The sequence below is a fragment of the Sinohyriopsis cumingii genome, chromosome 12, assembly GCF_028554795.1.
Source record: "Sinohyriopsis cumingii isolate HCF-2022 chromosome 12, ASM2855479v2, whole genome shotgun sequence".
Classification (NCBI taxonomy): domain Eukaryota; kingdom Metazoa; phylum Mollusca; class Bivalvia; order Unionida; family Unionidae; genus Sinohyriopsis; species Sinohyriopsis cumingii.
The window spans coordinates 51,795,759-51,814,850 of NC_142972.1; the positions used below are offsets into that span (position 1 = coordinate 51,795,759).

General features: G+C 34.3%; 2 protein-coding genes across 8 annotated transcripts in view; both read right to left on the reverse strand.

The window, feature by feature from the left end:
- LOC149786436 (tyrosine-protein phosphatase 10D-like) overlaps positions 1-19,092 on the reverse strand; it is a 405,711-nt gene that overhangs the window by 194,249 nt on the left and 192,370 nt on the right. The gene's annotated exons all lie outside the window — the stretch shown is intronic.
- The window catches only part of LOC149786437 (fibronectin type III domain-containing protein 1-like), an 81,384-nt gene that overhangs the window by 40,097 nt on the left and 22,195 nt on the right, over positions 1-19,092 (reverse strand). For 2 of the 3 annotated variants that reach the window (XM_089978208.1, XM_089978206.1), the window contains exon 2: positions 11,813-11,889. In XM_089978208.1, coding sequence (XP_089834334.1) covers positions 11,813-11,878 — 66 coding nt within the window. In that variant the 5' untranslated portion in view covers positions 11,879-11,889. Of the gene's footprint in view, positions 1-11,812; positions 11,890-14,942; positions 15,054-19,092 lie in introns of those variants that run through there. The other variant, XM_089978207.1, reaches the window with a different exon arrangement.

A 19,092-nucleotide genomic window follows, 5' to 3' on the forward strand; every position in this document is an offset into this window, starting at 1 on the left:
TTCACTCAACATCATTTTCAGTCCAAGTAAAGTTGTGACGACAGGACTTTTAAGATCAGGAAAGTTTTCATTTAGGGCCAACTAGCATCATAGTGAAAACCTCATTCTGACATGGCCATCCATTCAAGATATGTAATGATAACAAGATTTTCAAAACACCTCTCATGGTGGCCATATTGGACATCAGTTCAGAACCATTTTAAATTAGAAGCAACTTGACACCTTAATAAATCTTTTAGTGAAAACCACATGTTGATATCACCATCCATTCAGGAGCAGAAGTGATAACAACATTTTCAATTTTGTTATCAAATTTTAATTTGTATCCAAATAGCACCATTTTCATTTATGACCAACTGAATAATATATGAATATGCATGTAAAGTTTCAAGGTAATCCTGCAGGTAGTTTAAGAGAAGTGATGATAACAAAGTTCTGCTAATGGACAGATGGACACTGAACAATGGACATACAAAAGACCATCCTGTATAAGTTCTTTTGGCTTATGACCAGTACAGCTAAAAAAAGTTTACAGTTTAAATTTATATTTTGTCTGACTGATTGTATTGCACAACTTGTGTCCATGGATCTTTCATGCTATCTTTAAAAAGAAATACATACTGCAGTCCAGTCAATCAATGATTTTGAACAAGACTGTATATTAAAACAAACATATATGCTTTTTTCATTTTAATTTTGTGTCTTTATAGAACCTAAGAGATTTTATTCAATAAACCCACACAAAACACAGGTTCCCATCTAGTGCTATCAAAGAACATTGCTGCAAAAAAATGAATTCAAACTACACCACTCCTTGGCCTACTTTATATATGCACGTGCTATCAGCAATATTTATACACACCCTTAGCAAACATTCACCAAACTTCAATGTGCTTAAGTTCAACACTGGCATTTATACCTTCAAGTAACAGATCAGATTTGATAAGGAAATTTTGGCATATATATGACGCAGGCATAATGTTACAAAGGAAATGTGAGTAAAACCATGAATTACTGTGTCATGTTATTATTTAACCCTAGTAAAACCCGATGGCAAACCTAATTTATACAAGCAATATTTTATCTGTATTACTGACCACTTAAGACTAAACTCCTGATATAAATAAAAGGTATTAAGTGGTCTGTCACCCATAAAAAATAAGAAAAATGTATTGGTTGGTTTTCAGTGAATACCACAAAACATGAATTTGTGCAGGAACAGAAGTTAGTTCTGCAAATGCTTGTAACTGAGTTCTCCAAAGAATGACTGAAACATTCACTGAAATTTAAATGCAAAGATATGCAAGAGAAGCATCAGAAACCAGATGTAAATAGCTGGAACCCTGTTTTCATAATTTGGGGTTGAATAATTCCTGGTTCCTACTTTGAACCCAATTGTGTATGGAGGCTTGTACCACAGATTACTACGAACTGACACCCACTGTAGGACTAGGATCAATGACAAGCATCAATAACACTAAGATGTTTGAAGTAAACAAAATATTACTTTGTATGATCTACTCATGATAGATGGACACTTTCTGATTCCAAACTCCTGAGAACTTGTCATCATTTCCTTTTTTTGGTTGGGACAAGCAGAATTTTTCCTTGTTACCTAAATTTTCAACTCTGAAGTGTTAAGTAATGTTAGGACATTTTTTCCCCTTAATTTTCAGAAGGAAAAAAAAATGTGTTCAGTTTGTTGTAAACTTTATTCAGACTTTGATTCCAAAGTTAAAAATCATTGTAGTTTTTTGAGAGGAGTAAAACTAATTTTAATTATTAAATTCTTACCTGACACTATTATTAAGCTTTACCTATTTGAAATGGAAATAAACCATGCTAGGTACACCAACACCCTGTTCTAGAGATTTCATAGACCACATACATCAACCCAGTAGGACTTATGTCTCGTGTGCTGTAGCACATCCTCACTATTGCAAGGGCATTTGACTAATGAAGGATATCAGAGCAGGATGCATAGTGGGCATCCAATAGTGACAGGTAAGTATTACATAATTAAAATTAGCTTTACTCTCCCCAAAATTTACATTTTAATGTCAGTAATACCTTACATGTTTTTATTATTAATTAAGCTGAATCTGTAAGTAAGGAGGGTGGCTGATGGACTGCAAAGGTGTAAAATGTGGAAAAATTACTCACTCTGTAGTCCAGCCATTGAGCTGTTGTTATGGAGCAGTACCGTATTTGCCGGCCTATAAGATGATACTTTTTGACCAGAAAATCTTAGCTTATCTTATACTCTGAATCAACATACATATGGATTATGTCATCCGAATCGCTTTATCATATTTTTTGTATGGAAAATAGTTCTCCAATAGTACGAAAAATAATGTGCAAAAAATATTTCATTTTGGGGAAGAGATCGTGTGTGAACAAATATAGGATCCCCCAGTGAGTATTTTAAACAATTACATGATCATCAGTATTAAAAATTAACATAGATAGATGTAATTGTGCTAAAGTAGTATGCACCAGTAATGTATGTTGTTTGTAATATACGCTGTTTAAATTTAATTACATACGTGTGCATTAGAATTTACAAGTTAGAAGATGAATAACCATGACAAAGACATATTCTGTCATAATTTTCTTCTTGCACCTAATGATCAAATAATCTGTTTATCCCATTGAGAGAGTGAAAGACAGACAGACAGACTTCACAATTGTAAATCTGTATTGCTCACTTACCTGATGACTGATTTTACTTGTGTAGAAGTGCAGTACCATATTACATTATCAATTAATACCACTAGTTAAGTGATTCCTTCTTTTAAAAAAATTCCACTTTTATTATTACAAGAATCACATGGCTTTGTAGTGGTATTTACACGCTAATTAAATATGCTACAGCTGAGTCTAAACCAAACAGCGTGGTTCACAACTGAAATACTTCTGTCCAATTGAGAACTGGAAATGTTTTTATATGTGGAGCAAAAAATGGGATATGGAAGTATTCAACATAAAGACTGATGAAAACCAGTCTGCTAATATGACAGCATTCCAAACTGAAGTTGCTAACTCTATATAAACATTTTCTCTAGCAAACTGTTTTATGAAAGAATGATCTATTAAAATGAGCAGCATCCAACGCTTTGTGGGGACCAGAAATGGAGTAGAATGCTGGTGACTAGATGCTTTGAACCCTCTCTACTAAGCCCTTCTTCCTTTAACTGTAATACATATGGTTGGCTGAAGAAAATGGGTGTCCATGAGAGAACAGAAATTTCTGTGAAGCATGTATGTAAACTCTCCTTCACTATAAAAAGGACCCACCAATCTTCCATGATTTTGGACAAGGCCTCTGTGAAAAGGACCAACTGAGCAACTACAAGTATTATAAAGAAGTATGCACTCCCTATGAACAACCTCCCTTTCCATTCTGTACTATTTAGGATATAGAAGGCAAAAGATTTTTTTGCCTTGCTATTGCCTCTCCAATTTCTCCATTTTATTTGTGTGGTGAGCTTATGGGTGGATGGCTACTCTGATGCTTGACTGTGTACCTCATCATTGGAATTGTGATTGACCACTTGCCTGAGCAAATTATGTTTGATTACTGGCTGGTTTTGATGGTGAAATAACCAATGCAAAGAACTTATATTGTTGTTGATACCTTGAAACCAGGGGACAGACACTCACAGAGTCATTGGGAAATGGAAGACTCACTTCCTGGAAAGGAGGTCCACATATTCTGTAGGGACTAAAAGGGAACACACAGTGGGAGAATAATTATCAAATCCCCGTCCACAGTCAGATTCCATATCCCCTAACTAATAATCAAATCCCACTGGATGGTGACAAAGATCTGATAGACAAGATGACATCAAATTTATCCAGATAATATCGCTGCTCTTCTCTCTCAGGAAGGCATGATTCACTAATCTCATTCATCAGAACACTGGCCTTATTTTGGTGATGGTTTGTCCCTGTAAGGATGCAAATTTCTGTTGATCTATGAAGAACACATTAACTTGGGACAAGAGAACAATTATTCAGATAGATGGGGACAGTTGCTTGTTAAATCGCTATACTGCAATGATTTATAATTCTTTGCCGAGATAGGAACTGATTCTTAATTAAGCCTTCATTGTTTTAACAGCGAGACAGACTGTTAGGAAAAGGTTGACTTAGAAGAAGTGTCAGAAGTTGAAATTGTTCAGAGTAAGTTATTTGGAAATCTAGAGGTCAGGCTGACCACAATTTTGGTGCCTAGATATAAAAGGTGGTAGATATATTTAGTCCTGATTGGTTACACTAAATAAGGGGCGTGGTTTCCACATGAAATTTCTTCGGTATAAATTACTCCCATCAAAAAATCTAATCATTTTTCCTCCAAGAGTGAAAATATAAGGGATGCCGAGATTGAATTTAGAAGAAATTCTCTCATAAAACATTTATCCAAGGGAATGGATGTCGGGAAAGTCGACACATGCAATTCGGCGGTTGAAGCAAACAAGGTTTGAAAGCACAAGGTATTTGCATCAATCTCATGTTATTCGTTGATACCAATATAATGATTTGCTTGACTTTATTTGCTTATATCTGCATGAATTTATTTGTTTAATCTGAAAATCAATTCTCTTGATATGAATGTAACTGTGTTTGAGTTCATCTATCTGAATTTGTACAATGATCTTCTTTAAATAAGTTTGACGAATTGTTTGTATTTGTCATCTTGATAGTTATAGAAATCTAAGAATTTCACGCATTACTTTAGTTGATGAGTTATGAGAATCCGTATGAATTCTCCGATCTTAGATGATTTCATGTATGCTAAAGACTCAAATGTGTGCATTTGCTGAAAAAAACATAGTTAAGCCATATAATGAATTTCATTCATTCATTTGTGTAATTGAGATGAGAATGGAACTGTTATGTCTCGTGTAATATTAATGGGAATCAGTGATGAAATAGCCATTAGTAAGTACATTAATCTTATGAAACTAGATTTGTTTATGGTCTGCCATGTTTAGCTTAACCAGATAGCCTTTGGTATCTGTATGAATTTCGATATAACGATATCTGACACAATGAGAGGGGAGTAATGATCTGTTCTCAGTAGGGCAACTGACAGAAAATTTAGTTTGCTTCTCTATTTATTTTGAATGGGGAAATAGCTCCACTGACATATCCATTCACCTACTTATCCATGTATCTACGTATTTACGTATCCACCTACCCACAAAAAGTCTGAGGCCAAAAGAGGTTGGACAATAGAGAGGTTGGAGAAGAGACAAAGCAAAAGGACCTAGAGGAACAACCATAGTGATGTTGGAGTGAACTGGGAATAAGCATGTTATGAAGTTGTACAAGGCAATGACTTTGATTAATCATTCGATTCTATGATGAACCAGTTCTACCATTTAAAATAGATCAGTTATTTCTATAAGTCTATTTGTGTTTCAAATTCGCTGAATGATTTATTTCAAAGAGAAGTTTATCTTCCTAATTTAATGTACTACCACAGTTGTTTATGTAATTGATTAAATTGTTGGTTGTCATGTATGGGGGCTCGTGTCATTCTGTTATATATATCTGCTCAGATCTCTATTTATTCCATCTATAAGTTTAACACTTTATTTTTAATATTTACTTGATCCAGGCAACAATAAAGAGGGCAATCGCCCTCTAGATAATGATATCCAAATTAGCAGACACCTTGTAAGAAGGTACAACCTCACAACACCACCAACAGTAGCGCCGCTACAGTCCCTATGCTGAAACGGAATCACTCTTGTGTTTTTTCCTCCCTAAGCATCATGAGCATTTAGGATCCCCAACTCGGTAATCTCTGAACCACAGAGGCTGCAAAACATTCTTGCCTCACAGTGAAATGTCTTCCCAATATAGGATGAGATCCAGACTCATCCTCGGAATAGAAGGAATTGTTCACTGAAGATGAGCAGGAAAAAGATCCCTTCTTCCTTCTCTGTATGTACAAATAAACTTTCAGTGAAGTCTTACACCTTGTTTGACGAAAGACAGCAAACTGGAAAATTGTCTGTATAAACAACGAATGTGCATGATCAGCAGGTTAGGTGAGTGTCCCATTGGGTCTTCATGTGCTCTAACTTGCCCACACCTTGCCACATTATCAATTCTGAGAGAAAACAATTCATGCCAAACAAAATATCTGGAAAAAAGGGTACACAGTCCAATAAGAGGAAACATTTGAGTTTCAATTCCATTCAATTAAATGTAGACTGTGTACATATTTACAAATTTGATAAATGTTGCAGCCTTAACTTTGATACATGTAAAGAATAAAGTGGGAAACAACCAGTTCATGAGTTTTATAAAGTACATATCTTTTCTTAACTGATTCTCTGCTGTTATTCTTGATGTACTTATATGGCAATATTACTGTTGCATGAATACATCACTGAATTGTCTGGCTGCTAATGAGTATACCTCTTCAACATAAATAGGCCTAAACACTCCACTCCCAAGCTTTGCCCCACCTGTTGGGTGGAAATTCTAAGACAACCATGCAGTCTACGGACAATCTGTAATTACATCACAAAGTCTCTATTAAAAATAGTGTTAAAAAAGTTCCATAAATTACACACCCATGCACAGGTGTTGCACCTTGTTGAGCCATCATGGGGGCATTTTATGTACAGCAGTGCCACATAGCTAATAGTGAAATTTTTTAACTTGGGTGAGGGGTGCACACTGAGAATATCCCCTAGGCATGCTCAAGGTTAACAATGATGCTGATATGTCATTACAGGCATGATCATAAAATCGCCACTTGGACAGGCAGAATATAACAATAAAGGTGTTCAATGTCTTGGAATTCAAACATCTTTAGTTTTTATCAGAAATGTAATGATGACAATTTATTTGGAATGCTGAATATTAGACAAGAAACAAATAATTTTTCATTTCCTTTGAAAATCATAAATACCCAGTAGCTGCTTTGTCTTTAGATGGCATGAACAGTTTGTTGGTTTTTAATTTTAAAATAAGGTAGGTATCAGTAATTTTTAGTAATACAGAGATGATACTGGTAGTAAATGATAGTAGAAAACAAATGTTTCTAGATCACAATTTTGTCCCAGCTAGAAAGGTATAGTGTGCAACTAAAGAAACCATTATTTATTTTTTTAGAAACAAGAAAAATTCCTCAAGAGTTTGGTAATTTGTTAAGTACATACAAGAATATATAAACTGTAAGATCTGCTATGAAAATATGGCTTACTTAACAATTAAAAGAAATATAAAAAATTTTAAATATCTACTGGGTAACTGTATATTTTTCAAGGAATTAGCAGAAACATACATACTTTTCATGGGAAAGAAATGAAACCTGAACTTTAATTGACCAAGATCTGTTTAACAATACTGTCCATATCAATGTAGTTTCAATCTATAACATTTGTATTCAACAGATGAGAAATTCATCATACAATGGCAAACTTCTAACTAGAAAAAGGAGGGAGGTAAATCAAACTTTGGCAGTAAGGAAAATCTGAAATTAAACACCAACTAAGTTTTCTTGCTAGTAATCCCCATGCCAACTTGGATTCAATCTATGAAGCTCTTCAAAAGTTGTACCAGAATTTCTTCAAAAGTTATGGATTGGAAACAAAATTCACAATGTAAGTAGAAACTTCAAAATGATTGAAGGGCCTCAACCCATGTTGAATTTTAAAGAAAAGGGTTGAAAAATGAACCCTAGCCAGGTTTTATAAAGCGTACAACTCGCATTAAGTTTGACTGAAATACATAAAGTCATTCAAAAGTTATTAACTCATTACCACCCTGGAGGTTTTTGTCATTTTTGCCTGAAATGCAAGTAGGAAATACATTTTGGGGGCTATTTCTGAATAAATCCTAATACACTGACTTCCAAGAGATCTTCCATTAGCCTATTGACTAGTGGTGTTAGAAACATCATTTTCCATTGGTTATTTTGTTCGCGCATGAGCAGATGGGTTAAAGTTGGAGATTTTGTGTGGTTTTTTTTGGCTTAACAGACTCATCATTTTTGTATTGAGACCACTCTTTATACCAAATGCCCACCATATCCTACTTTTTGCAAAGGCTGACCTGTGTGTGAGCAGTTCAGACTGGTCTGCCTTAGATCTGAGCAGTTCAGACTGGTCTGCCTTAGATCTGAGTCCAAAAAGTCTAAAATCCAGACACAAATTTGGATTCCAACCATGAGAGAATTTTGGGTTAAAAAACGGGTCCAAAATCTTAGTTTTTTCCCTCTGTATTTTAAGTGCAACTAAAACGTCCAGATTATTTGGTATCATTCTTGAGCTACCTCTGTCTACGTTTCAATAATACCACCCACTTTAGTGTATCATACACGACCATGACGCTACAGAGCTAGGCAGTAGGCTACTACCTACTCCCATGTAAACACAGTGCCAGGGGTTAATGAGTTAAATATGTGTATGCATGTACAGGGTTCAACAGCACCTTCCTGGCAAAAGATTAATAGAGAACTGAAGAAATTCTATATGTTTTACAGAAAAGAAGCTTAAAAACGTAACATACAAGTATGCCTACCCCCACCTCTTAGCAATCAGATCTCTCACATCCTGCTGTGCTACTATTTTCCTTCATTTATAACAAGATCCTGGACTGTTGCTTATGAATAATGATTCATCTGTATTAGTCATTACTAGAGTACTTACAAGTCTATTTACTAATTTTTGTATGACTGAGACATGATTTTCCCTAAGTACATCTCCATAAATCATGCCCATACTTGATTATAAGATCTCCCTCATCATCGTATATCAGACATATTTTCATAAGGTATTCCTGAAGTGCCAGTAGCCAAATAACTCATCCACCTAAATCTACCACAGCTTGTACCTTTTGCTGGTCCCTGTACCCAAACAGGGTGAGCACCCACCCAAAAAGCCTCTTCAACTCATTACCTACAAGTTCTATGATGGAAGATCTACCAATTTACAGCTCTTCACAGCTTTTACTCTTTCAGAATCTTATAGCAACTGTAATGATGTTTTAACCTAGGCCATTTAAGCTTGACTGCATCCTACTAGAGTTCCCTATACATGTACTTGCAATGAAATTACATAAAATGGAGGGTAAAGGAACCACTGTAAATGCAGTGAAAAAAAACAAATTAAAATGCCTGGGGTCACATTTAAACAGTGATGTTTATCAGATGAAGTTTATGTAACTGGTGCATTCAAAGCTATTCTCAGTCTTTATACTTAATCTTGCCACTAGATAAGTTTGGATGAGAAAAAACAATTTTCTATTATTCTATAATGAACACAATCTATGTTGTGGTCAGGTAGGCTGAAGTGTTAGATACTTGTATGTCCTTGGTTTGGTCGATATCCCTGAGATGTTCTTTTATTTCCATTTGAAAATTCCCTTTTGGTCATACTAATTTATTGTTTGCTTCAAAAAATATAGCAGGTGAGTAAATAAACATTGCACACAGTACAATGATCTCCTAACCTGACAGTGTATGTGATGTTTTTACACAAGGATAAGGAAACTGGTCAGGGGTGGGGTGAAGGTTGAGACTAGACCACCCTAGAAGATGGGAATGCATCCACACTTCCTCCAGATTAAGTATGTGGTGCAAAAGCATCACATCATAACATCCATGGCATATTATGACACCTGTTCACGTGCTACCTTCTAACATCACTGGCCTCGTATTTCATCACTGGATATAATGGATCCTATGAATTTTGTCTCAGGCATGTTTTAAAAACTATAACAGATTATACACAAAAGACAGTTGAGAACAAACACCAATTTATATACAATCTAAATTAAGTGTGTTAAAGTTTAAGTGTGATAAAGTTATCACAGAGTAAAGATCTTTTTCAGATGGCATTTAACCACCAAAGTTACAGTATGTGGCAGGGTTGTCATCTTACCATGGGGAGATAACTCACTATGAGGAGAATAAAGCATTTCATCTCATAAAATGTGCATCCAATTGTGAACATTTTAGGTCCAGATGCTCTAGCAGGAAAGAGTCAGTACTGTTCGCAATAAATAGTAACTAGAGTTAAATATGTGACTCTGATATGCAAGTATGATATATGATGACAAATATGTTATCTATTCTACTTGCAACTGGGTTTATATGAACCAACTATTGTCCTATCCCTTGAGATGTGCTCTCATACAGTATTATCTGGCAGGGTATAATTTCTCAGTCCTTTGGCTTCTGAGCTATACTTCACCCGACAACACTATATATGAACAATTGCAAGGCAGGAGGCAACAACTGATTAGTCTTTGACATGACATAATGTCAAATCAAATGATGTCACTAACAGCACCTGCTTGAACAGATTGATGATTGTCCATCAGTACAGTGTAAATGGGAAATTCATAGTCCTAACATAAATATAATATAAAACAATGATTTATCAGACGAGGTAAATATGGTATTTAAAATATGTCACATAATGATTTTTGTATTTCTTCACGTCATGCAATAGTGCACATTTTCTATTTCACTTTGCTCACTGCAAGCCGAATCATAGCCACTGAAAACTGTACATGCTATAATACTTTCGGTAGCAACATTTATTTTGACTGAAAAAGATAAGAACAGTTTTTCAAAATGATTTAATCAATAAATAGCTATTCGCCATCATAATTCCTTAAAATGTAAAAACTCCTACTAAATTAAATGACATATCAGGGCAAAATATTCATACCAATTAGATAACACTTGACATTCCTCATAAAATATCACTTATTTCATCCATGCAAAGCCCCATTCCCCCACCTATGAACAACAAAATATTCTCCCCATGGTGACCCCATCTGTGGGATGGACTGTCTCACATGTATTTAGTGACAAATACAATACAGTGAGCTTCCCTAATGGCAAACACTTCCAAAACCAAGGACACTTGCTCATTAAAGGCAACATTTCCTTATTATTGTTTCATAAAAGTTATAAACAATAGTTTTAAATGGGATAATTGACTGGATTCCGAGTGGAATCATCAGCACAATCTTTTCAGTTATTGATTATACCCTGCAGTAATTAATCTCACTTCTCCGAGTTTTCCTAGTGGGTGTGGATCAAAATCTGAAAGACCACAGAACACATCTACAAACCACCTAAAACTAATAGATCTCTGGAGACAGCACTTTCTCCTCAAGTAGCAAACAAATTATGTAAAAATTAAAGTCTTGAATGTGGCAAAAACATCCGTTAAAGATACAACAGAACATCTGTTAAAGATACAACAAAACATCTGTTAACGATACAACAAAGCATCTGTTAAAGATACAACAAAGCATCTGTTAAAGATACAACAAAACCTATCTTCTGAAAATTTTATGAAAGCTATTCGAAAAATTGTGAAATGATGACATAAATTTGTGTATGTTATATTAATCAGCAATAATGAAAGTGTCTCTGCTGCTCCAGCAACCTGGGCAAGAAGTTTTCAGCCTTCATGGTATTACACAGGACTTGCACATAACCCGATATAATAATGGTTACTATGCCACTGTTACTTGTAAAGTGCTTTTGACCAGGCACTGTCAGTAGTCCAATAGTATATTATCAAGGTTTGAAGTTTCTGTTAGGAATAGTGTAAGCTATGTTGTACATTAAGTCAGATATTGGTAGAATTGCATTATTCCTATTTATGATTGAAAAAGCATTTAATTAATTTTCCATTCCATGTATTAAGATATTAAAAAGTCACTTATGCCAGAAATCATGGCATGATCATCATTTTATTCCATTTTTTAGGGGGTTTATTTAGATAAATAACCCATATATGCACTATCTTTTATTAAATCCTACCTGGTTAATGATTAGAATAAGGAGAAGCCAGCAAGTAGTATGCTTCCTACGATATCCCATTTTCATCTCTCTACAACCTGAAAAGAAAAGAGCATACAAATGACAAATACACTTCCTATATAAGTAAATAAACCAATCAATAATTTCAAAGCAAATAAACAAAATATAAAGTAATAAAAATAAATAAATAAATTACAAAATGGGATTAAAAAAATCTTGACATTATAAATACAAGTCATAACTGAAACCTGGGGTAGTGACATATCCCTGCACCAAGCCAAAGTTCTTAAATGTATGATTCTACATATGTACTGGGCAGGACCAGCACAAGCTATATGTGAGCAGTGCATTTACACAGGGCGCTGTTTTCTGAGGGAAGCAAAAATTAAGACAAAAGAGCTCAAATGAAATAATACCATTTGTTTTTCTTGAATTTCTTACTCTCTATCTGCAAATATTATAATGGTGTGGGTGGTGCCAAATGCTTTTTTTCACACAGGCACAATACTGCTTCTTGCCATTGGGTTTGATGGTATATCAGCACAATTCAGGCTATATAGAGCCAATTAAGTGTAAAGTTGTAAGAATATAAACGGACATTTTCTGTAAACATGTAACTTACCCTCCCAAGATAAAAGGCAATGATCTTAAATTGGTTGTTAAAAAAAAGGGTTCAAATCTGCTGACAACTTCAAGAAGAAAAACATTAAAACTTATTTGTGCATTAAAAAATAAATAAACAAATAAAATTTCCACCTCACCAAATATCTTATTCCTTTTCGTTTCTTTTGCTATGTATATTTAATTGTTTGTAAGTTTTAAAATCTTTTTATTTTTAATTTCATTACATATCCAAGTAATGTAATTTTGTTTACTAGGCATTTTATATTTTCCGGAAAATTATTTTGACCTGATTGTAAGTTATAAACACAGAACAATGTAACTTATGCTGACCTAGTTCTTGGCCTTGATTGAGAATCAAGTGAACAACTTCTTTGTTTTTTAATTCATTTTTTATGTGTGAATGATAATAGTGAAATCAAGGCTGTACTGGACTATGTGCCATTAAACTTCAAGATACCTTCTAAACCATTCTAGAATCTGATCACGTGACTCACATCCGGGAATCTGTTTTGTATCTCAAGTAACTGTATAACCTATGTTTATAGAGAAATTCGGCAGTTGGGCTTTTACAATGAAACGTGTGTGTTTGTGACCAGCTGGAGTTATATTTTAATTTTTATTCAAATTATTGGATTCTAAAGAATAATTCTTTTTCCTGGAAATATTTGAGTGCTCATACAGAATTCAGGGATAAAGACATTTATTTAAATTTTATTTGAAAATTCAAACACCGGAATATTATTGTCTGTGGAATTACAAAGAACTGTAGATGCTACAGCACCATAAAGGCTACAGTATACATCATTGCCTTCCATTTTGGATTTTTCATTGGGGCTCGAACTTGAATTCATTAGAACATTTCAATACTAAGACTTCTAAACTTTAATTCCTGGATTATTTCTGGATTAGAGTCTTAAACCTTAAGTTCTGATTTTTTTCATTTTTTACAGTGTTTTTCCTGGGAAATAAATAATTTGTTAAAGCTTGTTGTTTTCACTCTTTCTTTTGTTACTGTTTATTAGAGCCTAAACAAGTAACATAAGACTTTTCCCTCACATGCAATATGTAAGATTTTATTTTTCTCTATATATTTAAATATTTCTAATTAAAATATGTGCAGAAAGTAAAGTAAGTCTAGTGTTAAAAACGTTATGCAAATATTGGTTTGGTTTTTGTTTAATTTTTGCATTATGAATACATGATCTTCCTTTTTAAAAATGTTTTTTAACAGTAACTTTTGAAAAAATAGCATCTGCTAAACCCTTCAGCAAGATAAACCCTTCTAAATAAATGTAAATATTATTAATGACAAGATAAAAGATAAGAGATACCGTGCAATGTTTTCTAAGAGTAATTATAATAAAATTAGAAAAACAGTTGTAATGAAAATTCCTTATAATATAGGACAAATTTGTTTTGTACATCAATGATGTTCTTCAAGGAAAACAACATCAAGAAGCTGCCTGACCAAGCTTACACTGTAATATTTCTGTCTCAAAATTTGGATGTCAATACACACTATAATAATATGTGCTCCGCTTTCAGAGAACATGAGCAAAATACACCGAGTGGTCAAGGTTCATCCTTCAGGAGATATGCATGGGTCTCGTAGGTTAATGTTTCACACATCAGAGCAAAACAAGATGACCTCATTTCGGTGATCAACAGTGTAGATGAACAATCCCACTCTCCAATGGAAGGTTGGATGTTTTGAATCCTGCTTGTAGCATCTGTATTCAATATATTTTGCCAAACATACAGAATAAATAAATTTACACTATACTTAAAAACAGACAATGTGAAAATGATTTATTTGCCCTAAGAGCAGCACTCTTTTGCATCTGAGGAGCCTGTGAAACCAACTTCTGGCAAGTATTGATTTCATAACATACAGTGCATGAGTTGATTTGTTTGGCTATTAAAATGACAACAAAAGAAATCTATTGTATTTGTTGTTCCAATCTTATTAAAGTGATAAGATGGACAAAAGGTTACCTTGCACAGGTTCACATTGTCCCAGATATATAAAAATTGGAAAAAAGCAGTGTAAGATAGCAAGACAAGCAAATTAGTACCTTGTGTGGCATTTTGTACCTATGACAGGAAGATGATGCTGTTATAGCAAGTAAAGGCATTTTTATATATATATATCAGACATAATCATCCAAAAGATACAGATCTCGTCATTCCACCCTTTATAATCAATAAGAACCTATCCAAGCACAAAATACAACAGACTAAACATCTACGTATACACTTTGAAAGAGCGCAAGAAGATAAAACATTTCAGACTGATGCATAGTGTGATGCCAATATCCACGGCCAATCAGTCATAACAAATATGGAAAATTTGTTCATAACTTACACTCACCATTAGTGCTTAAAGAGTAATAGTATTCTAGTTGTGTCTTCATTATGATCATTATGACATTTTGTTATTATTTTCTTTCTGTCTTGGAAAGTATCGAGGTTAAAAATATAAGTGTGCATTGAGAGAGCTACTAACCTTTAGGGAAAGAAGTTCTGTGACTATTTTAACTGCAATGATTACATAATCCTGGGCAATGTATGTTGCATGTACACTAAACTGCTGTTATGTGTACTTTCTTCTAGAGCAGCTGATTCACTGGTACTCAGTGGTCAAAACCACATCCTTTTGCACAGACATCTTACAAACTCAAAGTGTGCATAATATATAATCATACTCATGCTGAAAACATTAACATTAAATTATGTCTAGCATTATATGATTTTGTTTATATTTAAGTCACAATTTTTAATATTTAGCATAATTTTTATACATAACGTCTACTTTCACCAATAAAGTGAAAATACATTACCCAGTCACCATGTGGATACTTCCCAAAAAATGTAGCTGTTCCTGCTACACTTCTGCTTGTCAATGACATAATAAGCAGCATGTCAATGACATAATAAGCAGCATGACAATGACATAATAAGCAGCATGTCAATGATATAATAAGCAGTTTGTTAATAAGATAATAAGCAGCATGTCAATGACATAATAAGCAGCATGACAATGACATAATAAGCAGCATGTCAATGACATAATAAGCAGCTTGTCAATGACATAAGCCTTTCATATCTTTGAATGAATTGCATAATAAATGAAAGAAATTAAGCTGCTTGATAAACATACATTTACCATCTTTTATATGATATGTGATGTAATCAGTGAGCAATTTCCTGATTTTTCTGGCTTCTTTGATTAACTAAATATTCTCATCTATACATATATAACTAGGTTACCTTACTATTTAAACATCCAATGACAGACTAGAGGGCAACTAATCTGTATTGATTTCAAACAAAACTCTACTAATGCAATATTGAGAAGAAGAAAATATTCTTTGAAAAACATGTGCATCTCTGATAACTAATAACATTATTCCATCATACAGGCATGTAAACACATGCACTTACATGTATGAAACATTGCAAGAAGTGACAGCTTGAGCCCATTACTTGGTCTATGTACTTACCAGAAGTTCTAAATATGCAGTGGCACAGTCTAGCGGACAGGGTAGGTAACCACATTTTCACATTTGTCTCTAGGAGGCTTTTATTTGAATTTACTCCCCCAAAAATGAGAGGACTGGTTCAAAACATTCTTAACTGGCAAAGGTCAAATATTATTTAGCAGCTGTAATAACCACTGTGGTCATTTTATGATTGAGAATTTACTAATATTGACAAGATTGGTTTTTCCTGTTCATAGATGAGTGTGAATTTCTATGTCAATAGGTGGAATGAAATCTGGTTTCCACTTATACCTGATTTGGTATCTGGTTGTAATGAGACAACAAAAATGCACAGATAGTTGGATCAGAAGTCTGGTATTACACTGAAGAGTCAACTTAATTTGTCCTGAAGTGAATCAGATCTTGTTTGCCTCCATACAAAAGCTTTCTGAAGAGGAAGTTAGAAATTCTTCCAAAATCCGAATCCCTGGCTGTGTATTGGATCAAGAATTTGTGTGTAAAATTTGAAAGCTGATCTGGACAAAAAAAATAAAGCCACACATATGGTCAAGTTTCAATCCTGCTAATGTCCTATACAGCTGTCCAGAGTAAGACCCTCTGGTCCAGGACACAATCTGTGCTTGGATGACACATATTAAATCCAGGGGTTCCTCATTTGTCTCTGAGGTACCATATGTAGAATGTGGAAGGAAATTTAGTTTATAGGCAAAAACAAGTCCTTAACATTTGGTCACCATGTATGTCATAGATTTAGCAGAAGTGCAATTGTTTATTTAAAAATCTTGAACCCATTTTCTTCTGATCATTACTGTACTCCATTTCAGTGTACATGTAACTGCTGTTCAACTATATGCATACCTTGCATATTTTCACTTTTATTGCACTTGTGAATTCATTTTTATTTATCAAAAATTTAGTGCTATCTTTTGAATGTATGCATTTTATTCTTTTTTATTAAAGCACACGCTTAACAATACAAGATACAAAATAAATTGTTATTTCCATATAATATTAATAAAAACAAGAACAGGAAATCACAACTTTGTTAAACAAATTCGAAATAAGCGTAAAATGGAAAGACATTATGAACAAAAGATAACAATACAAAATCAGCATGCATTTGTCAGACCGTAAACAAAAAATGATCAGATGCCAACATGAATCAAATGCAAATGAAATGCAGATTGAATGGAACTGAAGCATCAGTGAAATGCAAACAAAATAAAGATTAGTCAAAATTACCCATTTCTTGGTCTATACCAAATGAGTCTGTTATTTCTCATTGGTTCCATGAATTTACAAATCAGTTTGTTTGTGCTGTGAAATGATTCTTGCATGGGCCAGTACGGTCTTTTCCAAATCTGAGTATGATATCACTTTTGCTTCTCTCCAATGATGGTGGGAGGTCACCAGTTTTCAGTGTTTATTAACAATGTCAAGTAGAGTATTGAGACCTGTGTCAGGCATTTCAAAAGCTGAGAGTAGAAATCAAGGGATTGTGTTTAAGTGTCAAAAGCTCACTCAAAAGTGTCTTGATGTTCTGTGAGAGAAAAACACTTATATGCTCTTCAGCGTCAGCAGAGTCAATTTAATGAAACTTTTCTTTCCGGATTTTGGAAATGACAGAAGTTCTCAGAATAGTTGTTTCCTGTATTTGTTTTGGAAAAATGTTCTGGCTAATGCGTCAGAATTTGTCCTGGTGTAGTGACCAATTTATTAATGACAATGTTTCTTTTGATGTCAGATTTTACTTCATATATAAAATGCAAAACATGATTATTTTGGCAGCTGGAACTATTTGTAAAGTGTGATTCATTTTGTAAGCAAAAATGCTGAAATGCAGCTGTTATTCGGGAAAGGTTGAGCCATCAGCAAAGCAAGCAAGCCTTGCAAAACTAAATTTTAGAACTATGGTTGATGGATTTTGGCTTTGTAAAGTTCTGCAGAAAGAGAGAGCATTTTATTCTTTGCACATACTGCAAACACCATCTCAGTAGTTATTAAATCTGGAGTATATGACAGCCTTTGACATACATGCAGTACTGCATCATCTATCACTGGGACAATGCGCAAATTCAGAGATCAATACCAAGAATGACAACAATATGTTAAACACTGACAGATCATGTCATGTGAATGGAAGTGCAATATGAAGAGGAACAACATGTTAAAATATCAATGACAGACCATGTCATATCATACCAAGTGCTTGATGTTAGTTAACTGCAAAGCACAGATCATTTACAGATCATTTTTCAACCTGTGTTAGGAAATATATCTCTGTGGAAATATGAACAACATTACCATGCAGTCTGAGACTACTGAGTGCTAAAATGAAAACTAATCCCACTTGTATCGTCTTCAAATCCTCTAATGACCTATTTACAGCAACAAAGTCTGCAACTAGTTAAGTCTACATTACACTGTCCAGTGATGCATGCCGATGATCTACTGTAAGCGGAAAACGTGTTTCATTAATGTTTTCCTTTACATCTCAGCAATTCCTTTGTATGTGTCTGGCATATTTATGAAAGGTGTGAAAGTATTGGACTTCTGGAGATTTCCATGGTGTTGTATCATGAAGCTCTCCAGTTTCCATACTTTCTTGACTACCAAACTTATTGTAGACCTTGATAGGATCATCAGATTCATTTGGATATCTGGCTGATTCTTTAATTCATTGTTTATTTTGGTGCTGAGCATGCATTTTCAATGGGGCCTGAGTATGTGTAGTTTGCTCCTCTTTTGGTGGACTGGAACTATGTGGTAACCAGGGTTTCACTATGAGAGCTTGGTTTCATATATGTCGGGCAGTTATTTTGACCATTTAGGCCAGTGGTTCATCCTCTTTTCATGGGCTGGCTCTAACTATAGTTTTTCACTTGGTTTCTTATTTGCCACACTGTTACACCGAATGCTAGTACATCTAATTACCTTCTCTGCTTTACTCTCCATTTGAGTGACTGCTTGCACATGTTTGGGAGGTGTCAGGACTATACTTGTTCTTGCCCTGTGACTAGTAATATGAGTTTGGGTACAGGCAGAATTTGTGGAAGGTTTCTTCTCTATCTGAACCTTAACCATTTTGGTGTAAGATTTGCCAGCAGGGTTTAGTGGAGCTGGCTTCAACAATTTCTCTGACATTGGAAAAAG